The sequence below is a fragment of the Talpa europaea genome (assembly GCF_964194135.1).
Source record: "Talpa europaea genome assembly, chromosome: 9".
Lineage (NCBI taxonomy): Eukaryota > Metazoa > Chordata > Mammalia > Eulipotyphla > Talpidae > Talpa > Talpa europaea.
Genome location: NC_140076.1, coordinates 109,806,681 through 109,827,470, shown reverse-complemented (window position 1 = coordinate 109,827,470; position 20,790 = coordinate 109,806,681). Strand labels below are relative to the sequence as shown.

At 35.3% G+C, this 20,790-nt stretch overlaps 1 protein-coding gene across 2 annotated transcripts in view; it reads left to right on the top strand.

Moving 5' to 3' along the window:
• Positions 1–20,214, top strand: part of TRIM33 (tripartite motif containing 33) — a gene marked incomplete at its 5' end in the record, with an annotated part of 91,732 nt that extends 71,518 nt beyond the window's left edge. The window contains 10 exons of one of the 2 annotated variants that reach the window (XM_084242845.1): positions 2,147–2,347; positions 5,804–5,936; positions 8,913–8,976; positions 11,158–11,317; positions 12,467–12,816; positions 14,664–14,787; positions 16,014–16,088; positions 17,684–17,836; positions 19,183–19,233; positions 19,313–20,214. In XM_084242845.1, the coding sequence (XP_084098971.1) occupies positions 2,147–2,347; positions 5,804–5,936; positions 8,913–8,976; positions 11,158–11,317; positions 12,467–12,816; positions 14,664–14,787; positions 16,014–16,088; positions 17,684–17,836; positions 19,183–19,233; positions 19,313–19,525 (1,524 nt within the window). In that variant the 3' untranslated portion in view covers positions 19,526–20,214. The remainder of the gene's footprint in view (positions 1–2,146; positions 2,348–5,803; positions 5,937–8,912; positions 8,977–11,157; positions 11,318–12,466; positions 12,817–14,663; positions 14,788–16,013; positions 16,089–17,683; positions 17,837–19,182; positions 19,234–19,312) is intronic. The other variant, XM_084242846.1, reaches the window with a different exon arrangement.
• Positions 20,215–20,790: the final 576 nt, after the last annotated feature.

Below are 20,790 nucleotides of genomic sequence, written 5' to 3'. Positions count from 1 at the left end.
TGTTTTAAAGGTATAGATATATTTACATAGTTTTAAGCATGTTAGAAAATGCGTGAAGAAAACATTTCCTTTAAAGGTACTTCATTTATTTGGTGAGATAGTTGGAGCCTATTTTCCCTTTCTATTTATTCATTTACATTTTTAATTAAATATATTTATTTAAATACATATGTATTTTTACATCATTGTTCATTTTTTGTATGTTTGATTTTTCCTTTCACATGTAATCCCCATAAAATCCCTACCACCAAGTCACCCATGAACCATTACCACAGTCCCTTGTGCTTTTTCCCTCCCGTGCTTTGATCCCTTTCCCGCCTCCTCCCCTGCTGTGTATCTGATCTGTGTGCCTGCTAGTTTTGTCTTTATTTTTTCTTTCCTTACCCCTTGTTTAGTTCCCCCACCTAACTCCTATAAGTGAAACCATCCGACATTTTTCTTTTTCTTTGACTTATTTCACTGAGCATAATTCCATCCAGCTCCATCCATATGCATTTACATCTGTTTGTCTGTTAGTTACTGTTAAGAATAGGTCAGAATTGATTTTTACTATTAATTTTTAAAATTTTGTTCTCATTTGATGTTCGGGATATTAACAAAAATAAGTAGCAGGGACTTAAAAGGGTCTTCCTCAGTTCTTTGGACTTCTTCTAGGTATAAGCTGAAACTTACAATGAACTAGCAAAATGTTTTCTAAATCTTTTTATCAGTTGATAGCTTCTTCAGGTCTTTCTTCTTTATTGATGATCAAGTATGAACACCTACTCAAAGATATGTTACCCAGGGTTTGGAGCCAGTCACGATCTTAACACCTTGACACCTTGATTTCCAATTGCACATTTGCTTGTCTTTCCAATTTTTGTCACCTTCATGCTGGAATAAGATTAAAAATGGGCAAAGATGAACAGGGTATTTTTTGGACAGGCAGATAGGCATTTGAGAAAATAGTAGTAGAAAGGGAGAACACGCCATATTCGTAGGTAAACCAGGTTTCATTTAGAAAAAATACATACGAAGGTTGAAGATAATTCATTTCCTTAAAAGTGTTCACATACCCACAAACCTCCTAGCACATGGAATATAGAGCTCTAAGTACTGCCCGGGAGCAGGTGCACCCTTTGGAAAAGTGCAGAAGCAACAGGATCAGACTAAAAACTGTTCACAGAACATTATTCTTAGACTTTAGTGTCCCTAAAGAAATCATTAAGTGTTAGAAATTGTAAGTTTTAAATATTTCACATTATACTTTATGTGTAGAAGTCTGTTTCTAAAGACTTTCATCTCTGTTCTCTTAAATAATCCTCAGAACAGTCCTTATAATGAGACTGGTCAGGTAACAACATCTGCATTTCAAAATTACAGAGACTATGTGATTTGTGTAAAGGTCACACCGTATTAGACTCAGAAATTGATGTCATGTTTCTGTTTATAAATTCATTGTTCTTTTTACTATCCAAATAACATTGCACAGATTGTGTGTAAATTATTATTTTTTTGTTAAGGTATAATTGATATATAAAAAATTATATTAGTTTCAAACATGCAACATAATCATTAAGTATTTGTATTGAGAAATTATCACCATAATAAATCTAGTTAACATCTGTTCCCGTACATAGTTACAGCAAATTTTTTGTGTGTGATAAGGAGTTTAAAAAAATTCACTCTTAGCAACTTACAAATAGGTGTAGCATAGTATTAATTAGTGTAGTCACCATGCTTTCTATTACTTTTCCAAGACTTATTTTATAACTAAGTTTATATATTAAAGTTAACCAGTTTTTATCTTTAACAAAACAAGAGTTGAAGAGTATAGACAGGACAGTGACTTTCCTGGTCTGATGTTTGAAAATTTAGACATTTCCAGATCATCTGTTTATTTAAATCTTATACTGAAATAAAATCAACAGGCTGGCAGGTCAAAAATTATTGGCACATCTAATTTTCCCTAAATAATGCAAAAATGAACAGAAAATAGGCCAAGTTGTTTGAATTATTATGCTTGTGTAATTTTGAGAGAGGGCCTATTTATCAGCTATAGGTCTCATGCAGCGTGTATGCCTCCTAAACTGAAAATTGTTGTAAAGGTATGGTACATATTAGGATATCCTGGGAAATCAAGTAATAACATTTTCTTTCCTAACAGCATTCAAACCCAGGGCATGCTGGACCCTTTCCTGTTGTGTCAGTGCACAATACCACAGTCAATCCAACCAGCCCAACTACAGCTACTATGGCAAATGCAAATCGAGGTCCTACCAGCCCATCTGTTACAGCAATAGAACTAATCCCCTCAGTTACCAATCCAGAAAACCTTCCATCACTACCAGATATTCCACCCATTCAGGTTTGTATATAAATTTAATAAGAGATTTAAGACACTGTATTAATTTCTTAATTTAGGTACAACATGTTTTTGAAATTTCCGAAGAGCTGGATGTAAATATTAGAATTTTTTAAAGTTATGTGTGCTAAAAGTAGCACTCTTTAGGGTTTTAAAGTTAAAGGATGTCATCTGTCCCCCTTCCAACAGCAATCTTCTGTTAGATGAAGAACTCCTGTTTTGAGTTTAGCTCTAGTGAGGAAACCTAGCACCAAAATGTGTTTACATGTCAGTTTTCTTTTAGGTCCAAAAAGAATGGTTAAACAACCCTTGTGCAAATAGGTTGGAGTGAGAAAGGAACAGGTTGGAAGATCTGGATACCAGACATTGGCAGGGGGTGAAAGGTGGAGGAGCACATACTGACGGAGGAAATAATGGGGAGGGAGAGTAGATAGAATGTGAAGGGCGTCTGAGGTGTTTCTCTCCCTTTCACCTGACGCTTCCTGTGACTGTAGTTTATTATTTTTATGTATTTGTAAGAATTACAATTTACAAAGCACTTTCAGCTTAATGTTTGAAATCATTTCATGATATGTACTGTCCCTGTTTAATGATGAAAATAAAAGAGGTAGTGACTTTCTTCAACACTCAGTAGAGGGAAAGGTTGGAATTCAAAGTTTGTACTTCTGATGATAAGCTGTAGCAGGGAGTTGGTTTGGATTGTGCACCTAGACAGGTATAGTGTTGAGGATCCGTGAGCAACCAGAGAATATATACTAAGCACTACTGTAAGCTAAAGCCCTTGGGCGCTGAGGATAAAAAGATAACAAGACTTTAGTTCCATTTCTTAAACTACCAAAGGGAGGAGGGAGGTTGTGTATGTCAAATACAATGTCGTTTTCTAGAGCTGCTCACCTTGATTCAGTTCTTTCTTAGACCCAATGCTCTACATCGTTGAAATATAGGAATTATGAGAGAAATGGGCCATATTAGACTTTGCCTGCCATCTTGCCCAGAAGAGTTTTGAGATCAGAACAAGAAACTCCATAATATATCCCTTTCCATCTTTTATTTAAAAACAATATTTTAAAAAATGGTATTGGAGCAGAGCCATCTCTTTTACTAACAGACATGTTGTCTGATCTTAAAATATCTTTTGAAAATTGAGGTATGATTTACATAACCATGAAATCCAAGTTTTAAGAAAATGCATTTTAGGGTTTTTTTTTTTCCCATATAGTCCTGAGAGCAAGCATAAACACTAATTCCAGAACATTTTCATCACCCCAAAAGAAACTGTATACTCATTTACAGTCAGTCATTTTTTTCTCAACTTCTGGAAACCAATACATTACTTTGTTTCTGTGAATTTGCATATTCTGAACATTTTATATAAATGGAATTGTATAGTAGGTGACCTTTTGTATCTGATTTCTTTCATTTAACCTATTTTACAGGTTCACCCATTTGTAACATGATTCACTACTGAATTCCTTTTTATGACAGAATATTCTATTGTACAGAAGGACTATATTTGTTCAGCTATGCATAAATTGATGGAAATTTTATTTTCCACTTTTGGGTGGTTAGGAATACAAATTTTTTGTGTGAATGTAAAATTATATGTTCTCTGTGGTAAAAATAGTTGTGGAATTGCAAGATCATATCATACATACATTTAAGGGCTTTTGGAATTGTCAAACTTTTTATGGTTTTAACTTTTTACATTCCTACCAGTGCAGTGTCGGATTTAGTTTCTCTACATCCTTACCAACACTTCTTACGGTCAGTTACTTTTGAAAGCAGTTATGATTATCACAAAAAAGCACAACTACAGTAAGAAATAGTTAACTATATGCACCAAAATTAAACCAAATCTATAATCTTTTGAAGAATTACCTATGTTTTCTCCTTCTCTAGTTTCCATCATATAGTAAAAAGGAACCTGGCACACAAGAAGCGGACTGGTAGCATAACTGTGGAGCACAGACAGAAAATAAATATAAGGCAGTTTTGCCTGTTGATCTATCGATACTGATCAGTACACTCATCCAGTATAGAATAGTGGTTCATTTAAATAGAATTCTCTCAGCCTGACTTGCTTTTTAAATTATACTCCATAATTTTCTGTCTCTGGCACAGTGAGAATTCGTGTTTGTAATTTTGACCTTACAGGAGATACATCATGAACCCAAAAACTTTTTTTTTTTTTTAAGATTTTTTTTTTTTTTTAAAGATTTATTTATTTATACAAGCACTGGGTACAGTCAGAAGCGCGGGAGGGTGAGAGAATTCACCAGAGCCAGAGCGGGAAGCAGAGCAGGCAGAAGGACCGAAGTACACTGCTGAGGGGAGCAGCGGGCGGCAGGAGAGGTCTGCGCGCCATGTGGGACCCTCCTCCGGTGGCCGGGGAGCAGCCGGGGATTGAACCGGCGCTGCACAGACTGCTACGGGCAGCTTCGCAACCCAGCGCTCAATCGCTGCGCCACCGGGGAGTCCCTTTTTTAAGATTTTTGCATACAAGAACTGAGGTACAGGCCAGAGGTGCCTGCGGGGGTTGAGAGAATTCACCAGAGACAGAGTGGGAAACAGAACAGGCAGACTAACTGAAATAACACTGCTGAGGGGAGCAGAGGGCAAGTCAGGAGAGGTCTGCTTTGCCATGTGGGCAGCTCTCTGGCCAGGGATGGAACTTATGCTGCGCTGGCTGCAGCCAGCTTCATAGGTTGCATCTTAACCCTTGCACCACCAGGGAGGCCCTGAACCTGAGTACTTTTTAATAAATATTAGGTTCTGTTCAGATTAGATTATAATTAATAGGTATTATAAATACATTATATATTATAAAGGCACCAAAAGGTGACTCATAAAATAAGCACATGCTATTGGAAATATGGTGTTGATAGATTTGTTTAATGCAGGATTGCCACAATCCTTCATTTTTTTTTTTAATGGCAGTATCTGCAGTGTGTTGTAAGCAAGGTAAAATAAGGTATGCTTGTGAGTAAGGAAAGGGCTCAATTCTTGTGTATGGTAAGGGACAGTATATCTCTGATTAATATGAAAACTTTTTTTTTATTGCCTTTAAGTTAGGTACTGGCATGATCAAATTTCTGCTTAAGTGGTTCTGTCAGCGCTATGGGTGTTGAAATAAAGGAAGGGAGAATTGGGCAAGGATGCTGATTAGAAAGAATTGCATCAGCTTGAGAAAAAGCAGAAGTGTCAGTGTATCAGACTATTTTCATAGTAGAACATAAAGTACTTGGTAGATAATTGAGTTTTGTCTTGAGCTGTTATTTTTTTTTGAATAATATTATAATTTTATTCACATAAGCTTTACACTGTGTAGATCCTTAGGGAAGCTGACGTTTCATATTGGTTAATCTGTTATTAGTAAATTGTTAGCATAAGCAATTATACTAATGAAATTAATTTTTCTGCTTCAATTAAAGTAAATTTGTCCTTCATTCTTTCTCTTAGTTGGAAGATGCTGGTTCAAGTAGTTTAGATAATCTACTAAGTAGATACATCTCAGGCAGTCACCTACCCCCACAGCCTACAAGCACCATGAATCCCTCCCCAGGACCCTCCGCCCTCTCTCCAGGATCATCAGGTAAAGCTAACCAAGGTACAGTAAGCCCCGCCTATTAAAGTTGGTAGCTTCTTAGAAACCACAACTCTAAGTAAAATAATGGATAGGAGACCTTTAATGTTGTTTCATTCATAGTTGGCTGGGATTCTTTTTTTCTCATCAATGTTACAACAAAATGATGTTAAATGAAAATCTTACTCAAGGAAGGCCCTGCTGTATCACTTCACTTCTTTAATGCGTTAAGAAAAATTACCTCTTAATATGTATTGGTCATGATTCTCCACAAAGCACAGTCAGTAGAAGGTAGGGTATGGGGGAGAGACTTTAACCCTTTTCACTCCGCTGTCCCCTCTCAGGGGACATGGCAATTTATTAGTGATTACGGAGAATTGAGTTATTTCAACGCAACTTTTTGAGACATGCATGTTTCCCTGAAGTTTTATCTTGAAATGGCACAAGAAATTAAATCAAAGTATCGTAAAATTACTAAGATGAAACAAGAAATGTCAGCGGGTTTTGTGTTGGACGAGAACGTGAGATGCGTGCTCACGACGGTCCGAGCACTTCGCGACGCCACTTGAAAAGAGCGATAAGGGGAGTTTGTAGAAGAAAGGTCGGTTTTCGAACATAGCGCGCACTGTATAGTGAGATATATAATTACAAATAAACAGGTCTACATCTGGAGGAAAAGATTTTCAAAGCTGAGCTCATTTTGGTTTGAAGCTTCGAGCAGTGCACATAGATCTAACGAGGAGAAAATCAGAAAAGTGATTCTTTTCTTAGTGAATAAATTGTTTGGTGAAAGCTATTTTGGTAAATATCTTGTCAGTTAGTAATAACAATTAGAAATTTTCAACCCATGCATTTATTCATATTTTTTATTAGAACAATGGCAAAGCGTCCAACCACGAATGAGTCTCATGACACAAGTAGTAGTGAAGATGAGCTCCAGATAGACCTCTATACAGACATGTCAAACATGCACTAATCAGCCTGCAATGCATATTGGGGAGTGTTACAAAACTTATCATACTGTACAAAATTATAATCAATAAAATATTGGGTTTTTTTGCAAATATACATTCCTCAGTGTCACCCAATTCATATAAGTCCAATATCATTATAATACGTTACTTGATTCCAAAATTATACTAAATAATACGAGGGGCTGTAAATGCACATTTCCGCCGCAGAGTAGCGTCGAGTACCTGGTAGCCAATGTCCAGAATGGTTCGGAGTGCAAAGGGTTAAGAAAGTGGCTCATGTGATTAGTAGGACGGGCAAGTCTGAAATCTGCATGATAGGCTGGAGACCCAGGGAAGAGTTGATGTTGGTCTTGAGTCTGAAGGCAAAATTCTGTTTTCCTCTCAGACCTCAGTTTTCTCTTTTGGCCTTTTACTCACTGAGACTGCCCACATTGGGGTTAATTTGCTTTTCTCAAAATTTAGTGATTGACAAGTTAAGCACATCTAAGAAATGCCTTCCCAGCAGTGTCTTGGCTGGGTTTTGTTTGGCCAAACAATTGGATACCATGTTCTAGCCAAATCAGCACTTAAATTGACCATCATAGTAACAACTCAGTTTTTTCCTCATTACTTTAATGATTTTCTTCAATTACTGCTGGTAGTTTTTATCTAGTTGAAGTAATAATACATATCTGTAGTATAAATTGTAGAGTTCTAATATATTCCTTCCCAACTCCCTAGCTGTGTATTCACATTCTTTGATGGATTTGTAGATGCAGCTACCTCCCACATGTTATTTTTCATTATGCAGATTGGTCAGTTGAAGAGCTTTTTAGGTTCAACCTTTTTTTTTTTTTTTAAATTATTGGCATTTGGCCATATCTTTTTTGGGGGGAGGAGAGGATACTGGCCACCGACTCTGTTGTCAGGAGTCTAGCCGGGAGGTCCTCACTCTGCCTTTCCTGGTTGTCTGACCATGTCCACGCCATTTCCCCTCCTTGAACAGTGGTTGATAACTTTTTCAAAAAATCATCAAACATTGTTGTTTGAAAATTTTTCCCCTTTTCCTGACCACCATCTCTTTTGTCCTTTTGTCCCTTTGTCTCCCTTCTTCCTCTTGGCCTCATAGTACTCAGTGTTTATTGATATCCATTAGTTTTTGAAAGTGTTTTATGTTACTGAATTGCCTGCTTTTTCAATGTCCAGTATTTGTTTTTATTTTTCTGATTTACTTTGCTGTACCTAATTCTTTAAATTCCTTCCATTTTGTCGAAAATGGCTACATGTCACTCTTGTGTGGCCATGTCATACTCCCTGGTGTGTATATATCATACATAGTATATGTGTATACACGATGTGTAAAAGAATGAAAAATTAAAAAAGGAAAGGCAAGTGACTTTTCACCTTGGAATTTTAAAAAAGAAACTTAAATTTACTGTGACTTATTAAAATGTGGCCAATCAAGTCCATGAGCTTAGATCTTCCAAAATCCCAGTTGTTTTGTTGACCATTTAATAATTAATAAGTCAATTTCAGACAGATGGATAGTGCAGGAGTTATCATATATATTTTTCTGAAGTAAGTTGTTATTTCTTATTGAAACTTCTTTCTCATTTCTAGAATAAGGGCAGTTCAAATTTAAATGCAGGTTTTGCATATGATGCCTCATTTATATATTTTTTTATCATTTAGTTTTTGAGGCTTAGTGTATTTACTCCAGGACTACTAAAAAAAGACAGAATAAGGGAATCTAAGTTGGATATTTACCCTGGGTGACTTGGGGTGGGTTGCAAGTAGCTTTCTTTTAATCTGGGTAGTTTCCACTGACTGCGTAGAGTCCCTCTGAAGAGGATGCTGAGCGGCGTGTGGGTGCAGCTGCGAAGACGTGGCTGATGTCTGCTCTCCCTCACCTCAGGCCAGGCCCGACTCCAGCAGCTGCTGAATTGTTAGAGCTTAGGAATTTTGTAACTCGTAGGGAGACTGTGACTGTTAGTATCTGGTTTGATACTCACTCTGTTGAATCATTTTTCAGGTTTATCTAATTCTCACACACCTGTGAGACCTCCTAGTACCTCTAGTACTGGCAGTCGAGGCAGGTGAGTATTAAATAATTTAAATAAGCTATTTTAGTTGTTAAGAAAAATTTCGAACATCTCTTTTTTAAAGTAGAATATTACAATGAACTCTTCCATGTGTTAACACCCAGCTTCAACAGTTATCAATTTAAAGGTCAGTCTTGTTTTTTCTGTGCTCTAGTACTGGCAGTTGTGTTTAAATGAATAAAATCTTTGTTGTTATGAAAAATTTCAAATACATATTTTAAAAAGTAGAATATTACACTGAACTCTCCAGTATACTTTTGATTCTTCTATATTCCCATCCATCTATTCTCTCCTGGTCTGCACTATTCTGAAACAAATCTGACATTGTTGCACTTGTGACTATTTCAGTATATGTCACTTACATATATTTAAAGAAAATTTTAAAAAGTTTTTTAAAGATTTATTTATTTATGCATACAAGAACTGGGGTACAGGCCAGAGGTGCGGGGGTTGAGAGGACTCACTAGAGACAGAGTGGGGAACAGAACAGGCTGAGGGGAGCAGCCGGTGCTGAAACACTGCTGAGGGGAGCAGCCGGTGAGACAGGAGAGGTCTGCTGAGCCATGTGGGTAGCTCCCTGGCCAGGGATCGAACTTGCGCTGCAGTGGCTGCGGCATGTTCCATGGGTTGCATCTTAACCCCTTGTGCCACCAGGGAAGCCCAGAAAATTTAAAATTTATAGCTTCAGAACCTGGAAAAAAAAAAAATCAACAACTGATTCTTTCATCTCAGTAGAAATAACAGTTAATGTTTAGATTTCTCAGTTTTTGTGTTAGATACAGATAAACTCTGTTCTCATCACCACCAGCATATAGGTTGAGGTCAAAATCTATTTATTTGTTGAGAAATACATTTTTGTGTGGAGTTTCCCCCATTTCTCCTATCTTTGTCATTTAAATACATTGCCTATAAGTATTTAGATGAAGAGGTTTGATCAGATTTAAATTTGATTTGGGGAGGGGTGGTATAATACACTTCATCAGTGATGCTGTATCCTTCACCAGAGCACAAAACTGGTTATTTTTCATTGTTTGTGCTAGCGACCATTAACAATTACTGCTTAGCTGTGTATATATTTTACTGGTATTAAGAGATGATATTTTAATTATTACATCATTTCTCTCTATTTAGCCTGTTTTCATAACAGTGAGTTGATTCCCAGCACTATAAAACTGTGACCAAGGAGTTTTTTAATTATTATTACCTTTGTGCATTCATATACTTCAATATTTTATATATTCTAATGCATTAGATGTTATTTTTATGGATGCCTAAATTGTTCTGTCTTAGATTTATCAGAGCTTTTTCCAATTGGCTTGATCTTATTGCTAATACCCAGTTATCTTTAAAAACTTCCTTATTTCTTATTATGAAAATATATTTCCTGCCTTGGGCCTGGAATCAGCCATTTCGCTAAGAAATTTCGATCGTGTTAGTAGGGAAATGGTGCTTGGGAATAATTTTATGGGCACTAGGGGCACTCAATGCTACTGAGTTGTCCATTGTTTCTTACTCCTTTTTGGTAGACAGTGCTAAGAAATAGTGAATGAGGGAGGCTTGAGAAAGAGCATGGTAAGTTAAAATACAGTAAATGTTGACCAGTTTGTACATTCTGAAAACTGGTTCTGCTAAATACTTACTTGGCTTTTTATTTATTCAGTTTCTTGCCAGTAGTTTTGGGCACTAGCTGGAACCTGTTAGCCATTTATCTGTCTTTTTAACCTGTCATTGCATTGATTCAGATATGGGCCTTCTGGGCTATTGACTGTTCATTGTCCACTTCTCAGTCCTCACCCTCTTGGAGGAGACATCCTGAACCGATACTGTTGATGTTGTGTACTAAAGATTGGGGGTAGGGAGAATCTATTTTATATAGATAATCACTGATATTCTGTACCACTAGTCTGGGAAAATTATTCTTTCTAGTCTTCTAAATGACTTAGTGTAAATACCTCAGGCCATGAAATATGCTTTTAGGGGCTTCTGGAAGTTTGATCTGTATTTTTAAAGCTTATTTCATATACCATGCTCTTTTATGTCATTAAGAGGCTTCTTCTATGAAGTTCGTCAATTGCCTGTTATTTTCAGTTTAATGAGCATTACTTTTTATGTAATTGTTTTTATGTACATCATGCAATCAAACATGTGGCCTTTATTTGTTCTTTTTCTTACCAGCTGTGGATCGTCAGGCCGAACCGCCGAGAAGACAAGTCTTAGTTTTAAGTCTGATCAAGTGAAGGTCAAACAAGAACCTGGCACTGAAGATGAAATATGTAGCTTTTCAGGAGCTGTGAAACAAGAAAAGACAGAGGATGGCAGGAGGAGTGCCTGCATGGTAAGCGCCACCTGGGTCTCACAGTGATTTAACACGGTCACTTCACTGACTCCTCTGTTTCTCAGCGTATTAGATACGTCTGAGTGTAATAGTGTCACTATTAAACTCAATTTAATAGTGATTCTGCATAATTTATTTTTGGAATATTTATACCTGTTAATGAAAATTACCTGTTTTTCATTTAACTTTTTCATCTCAGATGAAACTAATCAGAAGAGACTTAACTTAAAATTATATCTCTGTTATTAATCATCTCAGTAGTCACATTGAGCCTCAGGCCACAGAATACCCTTGGCTATTTTTATTTTCCTGGACCTGTGAGCTCAGAATTACGAGTGCTGACATAAATGAAGTTCAGTGATCAAAGAGCTTTGTGTTAGGAAGATTGCCTTTGACTAATGAATTATTAATCGTATTAGAGTTCCTTGGATTGAACATTTCACAAAATTTATAAGATAGAATAAAAGCATTCTTATTTTGTTTAGGAATTTTGATCTTGGGTTGTTGTTGTTTTTTTTTTTTTTTTTTTTTCCTTCCCCCCCTGCCCAGTCTTTATGTCTCATTTTCTACATAGTTGGCAAACAAAAATTTCACCTCAAAGTATTATTAGTATATTCAGCATGGTACATGTAGATTCAGAGAGCAATAGAAGATTAATTAATCTTGGGTCTGAAACAGTTGTACCTCTTCTAGAGCCTGGTTTAGAAAATATTCTCCAAAAGCTTGGGTACAAAAAGATTTATATTGTCATAATCTTTCTACATTAGAAGAATGATATGGGCAGTAGGATATTTCAGAATGCATCTCAGAAACTGTGCAGCATTTTCTTGTATGAAGAAAAACTTTTTATAGGAAAAGTCTAACCTGTGCTCAGTTCCTGATCAGAGTACTTAATAGTTTAATTGGTCTCCTTATTATCTGAGTGAACCAATGTAAGACACTATCCCCCTAAAATCATAAGTTAACATGCTTAATAATTTTGGAGAATTCTTTTTAATACTTTGTCACTGTTGGGATTTCCAAACAATTTGAAGTTATGTCAGTATTTGTATACATATTGACATAACTTAAATATATTTGTCCACATGTGTGCATGCTCTGCTTACAGTTAGGTTTAAATGATCTTCAAAAATGTGTCCTTTATTTTAGTTGAGCAGCCCTGAGAGTAGTTTGACACCACCTCTCTCAACCAACCTACATCTAGAAAGCGAGTTGGATGCATTGGCAAGCCTGGAAAATCATGTGAAAAGTGAACCTACAGAAATGAGTGAAAGCTGCAAACAGTCAGGACTCAACAACCTTGTTAATGGAAAGTCCCCAATTCGAAGCCTCATGCACAGGTCACCAAGGATTGGAGGAGATGGCAGCAGCAAAGATGATGACCCAAATGAAGATTGGTGTGCTGTTTGCCAAAATGGAGGGGATCTCCTATGCTGTGAAAAATGCCCAAAGGTCTTTCATCTAACCTGTCATGTTCCAACACTTCTTAGCTTTCCAAGGTATCAGTGAAGTAATGAAAATTTTTTGTTCATTTTTATATGATAAAAAGTAACATTCAGGACAGGTGGCCTTCTTAACAAATGCATAGTTACTAAAAACTGGGCCTAATATTCCTTTGGTATTGCCATTTAGAGAAGTTAACTGATGAATGATAAAAATGTTTGAGAACTAAATAGTGCTTTAATAACCAAAAATTTATTTCCTGGCCTTCAGTTTATATTTAATGTAAGCAAATAAGGTAACTCTGAATTATGAAGAGTTGAGGGGACTGGGATTTTGAAGAAAGTTGATTTCCTCTTGAAGATGCCATCAGTCTTTTTTTTTTTTTTTTTTTTTTTTTTTGGTGGGACCCTCGCCAGCGGCCGGGGAACAAACTGGTGCTGCAGAGGCTGCGGGCAGCCTCTCAGCCCATTGCTCAACCGCTGCGCCACCAGGGGAGGCCTTGTTACCATCAATCTTAATATAGTCAATAATAAGCATTTTATTTATAGAAGTATTAAGTTTGAGGCAACTCACTAGATCTTACCCAAAACTTAATTTTCTTATGTTTGGAAGCTCTCAGAAGTCATGTAAAAAAACATGTTTTGTTAAAAATGCCTTCAAGTTACTGAATTTTGTGGGGGAATGAAATTTTTTTAGGAATGACTTCTCTTGGCACTAAAATAATTGATAGTGCCTGCCTGAAGCATTGTGTACAGGTTTTTCAGATTTTCTGTCATTTAGTTGGAATATTTTCAGTGGTTAACTTGGGAAGAGACAGTTATTGTGTTCCTTATTTACACAGAAAGAACTGGGTAAATTTAAAGTTTGGGGGGGAATATAAACATTATCTTCAGACTATATTTGACCAAATGGCAACTAAATACGGTTTCAAGATTAAAACATTTACTGCTGGGTACCCAAGGCAAGCTGCTGATACCAGGTGTATTATAGTACAACAGATGTGGAGGGCTGGGTTACAAACCTATATAGTCTGATCATAATTCTGTGGTGAACTAAATTACCTTGGGCAATTCACTGATTTTCAGGGATTAGTTACTGTGTCTACAAGTAGTAGAGTGTGGATTAGGATAGCTTCTTTTCCCCCTTCATTTAACGTATTATGTCTAACCTTATTTCTGACTGATTTCAGAGACCGTGAAATAGTAGTCATGCTTTCTTTCTTTTAACCTCCTCTCATTCAACCCCAACTCCTAGTTTCTTACTAAGTGAAAGTAGTCCAGTGTCCCTTAGGAAAACCATTCAAAATTGAATGGTAAAAATATTCAAAATTCCTGTCAGATTCCCCAGAAGAGATTATTTTAGCTAAATACTACCTATTTTGAAAAAGTTTATATTTTATATTAGAAAAGAGATGGATTTATGTAAGTAGTTCCAGAAGTCTTTTCTGAAGAATTATAGTTGTTGCCTACATCTTAGGAAGAGATGTATAGTCATTTGCCAGTGATGTGATAAGGGTTTTCCTTCCTACCTTTCTTTTTCTCTTTTGGAAAAGTTTTGGCATTTGGGCCCTGAAATATTAAAGATTTCCCTTTTTTTTACCCCCTTTGGGTAGTAACATCTTGCTGAAACATTTATGCTTTGGGAGGAATTAAAAATTGACAGAGATTTGGGCCTGCCTGTTGGCTCAGGGTTTCAAGTGTCACCGCTATCAAGCTACTGCCAGCCACTGTGGCTGGAATAGTGTGGGGAATTTTTATCATACAATCCACTTTATGAGATTTGATGAGAATATAACCTCCCGTTCCTCAAAAAAACTGAAAAGAAAACAAACTAGGAGTCTTAACTCTAGGTAACTAGTGCCTCTGGATTGAGTTTTGTGTGAGCTACCTGTTTTCTTCTTTAGTGGGGACTGGATATGCACATTTTGCAGAGATATTGGGAAACCAGAAGTTGAATATGATTGTGATAATTTGCAACATAGTAAGAAGGGGAAAACTGCACAGGGGTTAAGCCCCGTGGACCAAAGGGTAAGTGTCAAATAAGTTCCTTCATTATTATGGAATCTATTTGCCATTGGGGAGGGAGGAGGTTGTAATTTACACATAACCCGATACATTTTCATTTTTTAATGTCACCAATTGATGGTCTGTTGATGTGTTCTGAAATCTGTCTCTAGTCCTCAGCTCCAAACTCTTAATTCCCACTTCCTCATACTTAACATGTTGCAACTAAAATTTTGATTTCTAATTCAACAAGTAAGCAAATTACATAAGAAGCTAGACTCCTCCCCCCAAATTTCCCTTTATTAAATGGTACTACCATTCATCTGTTTTTCAGGCCAGAAACCTAATAGAAATGAAAGAATCAGGAATGACTAAAGCCATCATAGTTTTTCATCTGCACTGTTAGAATAATCTCTTCATTGGACATCCTGATTCTACTTTTTAACCTCACTATTTTTCTGTCCTTATACATGATCTTAAAAATGTGGACAAACCTACCTCTTCCTTGCTTAAAATCCTGATTGCTTCCCAGTCTATTAAAAGTAAAATTCAGAAATCATCTCATGTCACTTAGATTCCTGCTGATGTGGCCTATAGTCTGATCTCCAGAGACATCATAATTTTCACATAGTTCTGTGGTCATTAAAGTTATGCTTGACTCTAATCTGATTTATATACTTGCAAAATCCCTCCTCCACTATCTTTGAAGAGAAGGTATGTGTTGAAAGTGTACAAACTTCTGTTAAAAGAAGTTAAAGCAAATAAAAAGCTATAAATGTAAAATGCATTTCGATTGACTTCTGAAAGTTCTAGAAGTAAATTGAGAAGACAGTTTTAATTTTGAACTTGAGTGGAATAATACAACATATGTCCTTCCTGCCTCAGGAAATTAGAATGACTAGCAACCGTGTTAGTTTATAGATTACCAGGTAGTCAATAAATTTTTGCACAAAATGACTGTGTTGCTTTTATGACTCGTTTTCATTTGTATAAATAGTTAATAGATAAATTATCTTAGTTTCCAGGTAAAAACAAACGGTTGCTATCTTTAATAAGTTAGATGAGAAGATCATCTCAAAACTAAATGGAAATATTGTTTTAGTATATATATTTAGTTGGATAGTTCGTAAGTCGTATGCTTATTTTCATTTCATTGTAATTGTATTGATGAAAGTTCTCATTCTCAAGAGTATTTTATTGGGCAAAGAAAAATAACATTTTATGGGTTTTCCTTTCTTTCTGGGGGCCAGAAATGTGAACGTCTTCTGCTTTACCTCTATTGCCATGAATTAAGTATTGAATTCCAGGAGCCAGTCCCTGCATCGGTGAGTTGTCTACCTTGGTTACATCTCTGATGAAGAAATTTAGTACAGTACTTAAAGAGCTTGTGCTCTGACCTCTGATGGCTTTTTAAACCTCCAGCTTCTTTAATAATCTCCTTAGACTCTCCAAGGCGCAAGTTTTCTCTTCTAATACTATTCCTTACTTCATTAGGTTATTTCAAGGATCGTATGTAGTAATCTGCGTAAATGTTTTAGTTTCCTGTTTGAGAGCATCATAAATACTTCTAATCAGCAATTTTACTAAGATTAAATGAATATGTAACCCACTTGCTTAAGTTGCTTTTTGTTTTTAAAGATTTTGTTGTGTGAATGTGTGATAAAAATTTAATTTCCGTGTTCTCTTTTAAGATAGACATAAGAGAAAACAGGTGCATTAGTAAAATTCTTGAATTAAGAGTCAAAAAAAGCTTCTGCTTTGGGAAATTATAGAATATTCTGTCTCTGTTGTTAAAACAATATGGTGGGAGTATTAGACTAAATTATTTCTAAGATTCCAGTTCTGTTATTCTAGACTCTGTATCTATAGAGGCAAAAGTAATCTCTGCTTACGTGTTAATTTGAATAAAAGTATAAATTTGAATCGAAGTCCACTTTTATGAACAGTCAAGATTAAGAAATTTGGGGGAAGTTTTGCAAGTAAATACTCTTTGCTTATCTTAAAGGAGCCTTATAAGAAAAAAAGACTAAAGTTCCATAGTAAAAGGAATACTAGCGATGTTTAATGCTACACACCTTTTATTTGCTTGCTTTATTTACCAGATATTGAATTGAGATATTTAATGCCAGTCCGGTTAGAGAATATTAAATAGTCGACTTATTTATAAGATAGACTGAGAGATGAATTTTAAAGCACAGAAGGTGTAGACATAAGGAAGACGTTTGGTACAAATAGTAATCATTGAATATAAGAAAGTGTCTCATTTTCAGGTTTAGGAATTTTATGGTAGAAATTTACTTTCAAATATTTTCTTTTCATGATCTGTTTGAATAACTTGCATGTTCAATTATTTTCCAAATACAAATTTGGAAAGATTTTTGGCCACAAATGGGGAGAACTCCCCAGAAGGATCACTAAATGGTTAATAAGTTTTTTGTTACTAAAATCTTTCTGTTATGACCAAAGTTCTTCGTGATGTGAAGTTACATCTTCTAAAAAGATAATATATTCTAATAAAAGCAATACATTTTATAATCAGTTTTTTTCTTTTTGCTAAAAAAAAAAACAAACCTTAACGAGTCATAAAATTCTAAGATAGATCTGTCATTAACACTAGTACTTGGCTACCCTTATTCCCTTGTTAATTGCTTTCTTTACAAATCTATTAAAGATAGAACTTTGAGACTTTCACTAAGTGTGAAGATTGCCATATACTCTTAATACGATTTTATTTTTGTGACATGGTTGGCGGAAAAGATTAAAAGTACATTCATTGTACCCAAAACTTGCAAGTAGCTGGTTAAAATTATCAACATACTTTTTTTCCTCAAAATTAATAATGCTTTTTATGTATCTTCAGATTAAACAGTTTGACATTTTTTGAGAATCCTTATTTATCCTTATCTATTTGTTTTTTTAGATACCAAACTACTATAAAATTATAAAGAAACCAATGGATTTATCCACAGTGAAAAAGAAGCTTCAGAAAAAACATTCCCAACACTACCAAATTCCAGATGACTTTGTGGCTGATGTCCGTTTGATCTTCAAGAACTGTGAAAGGTTTAATGAAGTATGTTAGCTTCCAAACTATAGAGTTTTGTGAATTTTTGTTCATTTTGCTGTCTAGAGATTTTTCTAATTTGGTTTAAATGTTTTTTTCTGCTTTAGTTCTATCCAAGTAAAATTTGATTGCATCTACAGCTCCATAGAAGTTTTACTGCATAATTTGAAATGTATGCTTAAATAAAAGTTAAGGATATTCAGTATCCCTTTCTGAATATGTTGAGTTTTAGATAAGCATAGAAAGTAATTAAATATATTTTGTGGATAATGATCATAAATAGCTTACATTTTGGTACAGTGAGGAAAGATCTTGGTACCAGTGTCCTTTGGTTTTGTTATTGACCATATAATTGGAGAACCATTAAGTTCATAGACTAATCTCTGGAGGCTCATCCTGAACAGTCACGTAATGCTGAATTTTCTGATCTTGGCAATATAACTTTCATTAACTTGGGCTGTGTGTGGTGTTTTTTTGTTTTTTTGTTTTGGAGGCTAAGGATGAGCTGTCCCCTTGAGAAGAAATGTATGATATTTATCTTCCTCAAGGAATTTATTCTTATCATCTTTGGGGAAAGTCAAGTATCGTATTGTTAAGGGAAATTTTGATTTTTATAGAAGAAAATGGAAATGGAAGAGAATCCATAAAATCTTTAAAAAGATCAAAACTAAAATTTCTATTGCTTATGAAATGTGGGTGCCATCTGGCTATTACTAAAACATTGAATCATTTAAAATGTAGCTATATTTGCCTCTATAAGCATCTAGGTGACTTCTGTGTATATAAAAAATTCTCTGATAAGATGCAAAGTTTAGATACCTTTATATTACTATGTCATAGAGAATATATTAAAAGCTCACTCACTTGAAGTTACTTTAATACATTTCCAAGGTTTTTGTCTTAATTTTTAATCCAATTAGATGAGCTTTCGTGAACGTTAGCCAATGTTTGCCAGAAAGAAAGAAGATCCATTTTATCTGGTTTATTGATAGCTAAGTAATTATGATTAATAAATTGCCATAAAATAGAATTCTAATTAAGTTGTTGTTGAAAGCTTGGCCTTTTTAAAAAGCAACGTTCCTTACATTTGTTTCACAGATGGTTTTTCTTTTAAGTGCATATATTCAGAGCAAGTCCTATTCAGAGTAACTAAACTAATTCAGAATTTGAGGCAATGTAGAGCTTTGTAAAGAAAGTGGTTCCGTGTTCTATAGAGTTGTATGTAGCACTTTATCTGGTCATAGCAGTTTGTTTCCCCTAGTGTGGCTGACTATGCGTCGCCAATCCTGTGCAGTCTCATAACTTTAGAAAGGATTATAATTTCCCTTTTTTTTTGACTCTGGTATCCTTTTTAGATGATGAAAGTTGTTCAAGTTTATGCAGAAACACAAGAGATTAATTTGAAGGTAAGCTTTTCAGACCATGCAAACTTGATGAAGGAATATGCATTACCAATCGGTGAATATTCCTATCTTTTGCTTGCAGGCTGATTCAGAAGTAGCTCAGGCAGGGAAAGCAGTTGCATTGTACTTTGAAGATAAACTCACAGAGATCTACTCAGACAGGACCTTCGCACCTTTGCCAGAATTTGAGCAGGAAGAGGATGATGGTGAGGTAACTGAGGACTCTGATGAAGACTTTATACAACCCCGCAGGAAACGCCTAAAGTCAGATGAGAGACCAGTACATATAAAGTAAAATGACATGAACTTAAACCAATTGTTAAAAAAAAAAAAAAAAGAAATAAAAGAAAACTTTTATTTAAGTGTTGCTGGTATCTCCTGCCTACAGTGGGCATCTCCTCAAAAAAAGCTGATAGCTTCTACACAGTATTAGATTGAATAATGGACAGAAAACGCATTCTTGTCAAGAAAAGGGGAGAGAACTCTATTCACAACTTTAAAAGTAAAAACACATGATTCGAAGATTTTTGTTCCTAACGAAGGTCGTTCTTACTGTTAGAATGGGCAGATGTTGATCATGTTAGTGCAGGATGCTGGTTGTACAAGTAAATAACTTGAGTGTCACATCACTTGACATGACTTGTCTTTTTGGACTAGAGGGCATAGTTATTAAAACGTTTTTGGCTCCCCCTCCACACTCACATTGGCATGTTTTCTAGTTAAAATCAAAGTTACTCAGATTCCACTTGGATGTCGATGTAGATGTACATTGACTCCTGGATTATATATATATATTTTTTTTTTTTTTCGTTTTGATGCTGTTGGGCCTTAGTTTATATTGATTTAAACAACTCAACAGTTTTGTTTTCTGTTCATGTTTAGAGTCTAGGAAACATGACCATTGATCATCATATAATCAACTTTAATGGTCTGCTGAAATAAATAAGGTAACTTTTCTGAGCAGATCATATAGTTTGAGTAGTCATTTCCAGAAAAAGAAATCCACAGAATTGCACTTCCCAGTCCAATCATCTAATCATTCAGTTAGTTATTCCCATGAAAGTCAGAACACTTACTTCAAAATTAATCTAGTTTTCTGTACTTCTAAATTTGAGAAGGTGATAACTGGCTCTTATCCAGTCTTCCTTTATATCAGTTTTCTGATAGACCACTATTGGCAAACAGTAATCTGTCAACTACCAAATGTGTAAAATTTTCTGTATTTCACTTTGTCTTATTTGTAAATAGTAAACTAAAACTTCTGGCAGATCAGCAACATTTGCTGAGCCTGTTTTTTAAGCTAATGTGTATTCTTACTAATGTTCCTATTAAGAATGGATTTGTAATATATGCTGTCTATTTCTAATGTTCACATTCATATTTTGAGGTTCTATGTTATTTTAATAGAGAACAGACTTCTCAAAATCTTCAGAAGCAGCTTATTATTAAAATATCAAAATATTGAAATAAACCCGGTGGGGTTAGATTACGCATCCGTCCACCAAGTGGGACATTTGCATGGACTGGGGGCTTCAAGGACGTAGGAGAGAGACCTATAAG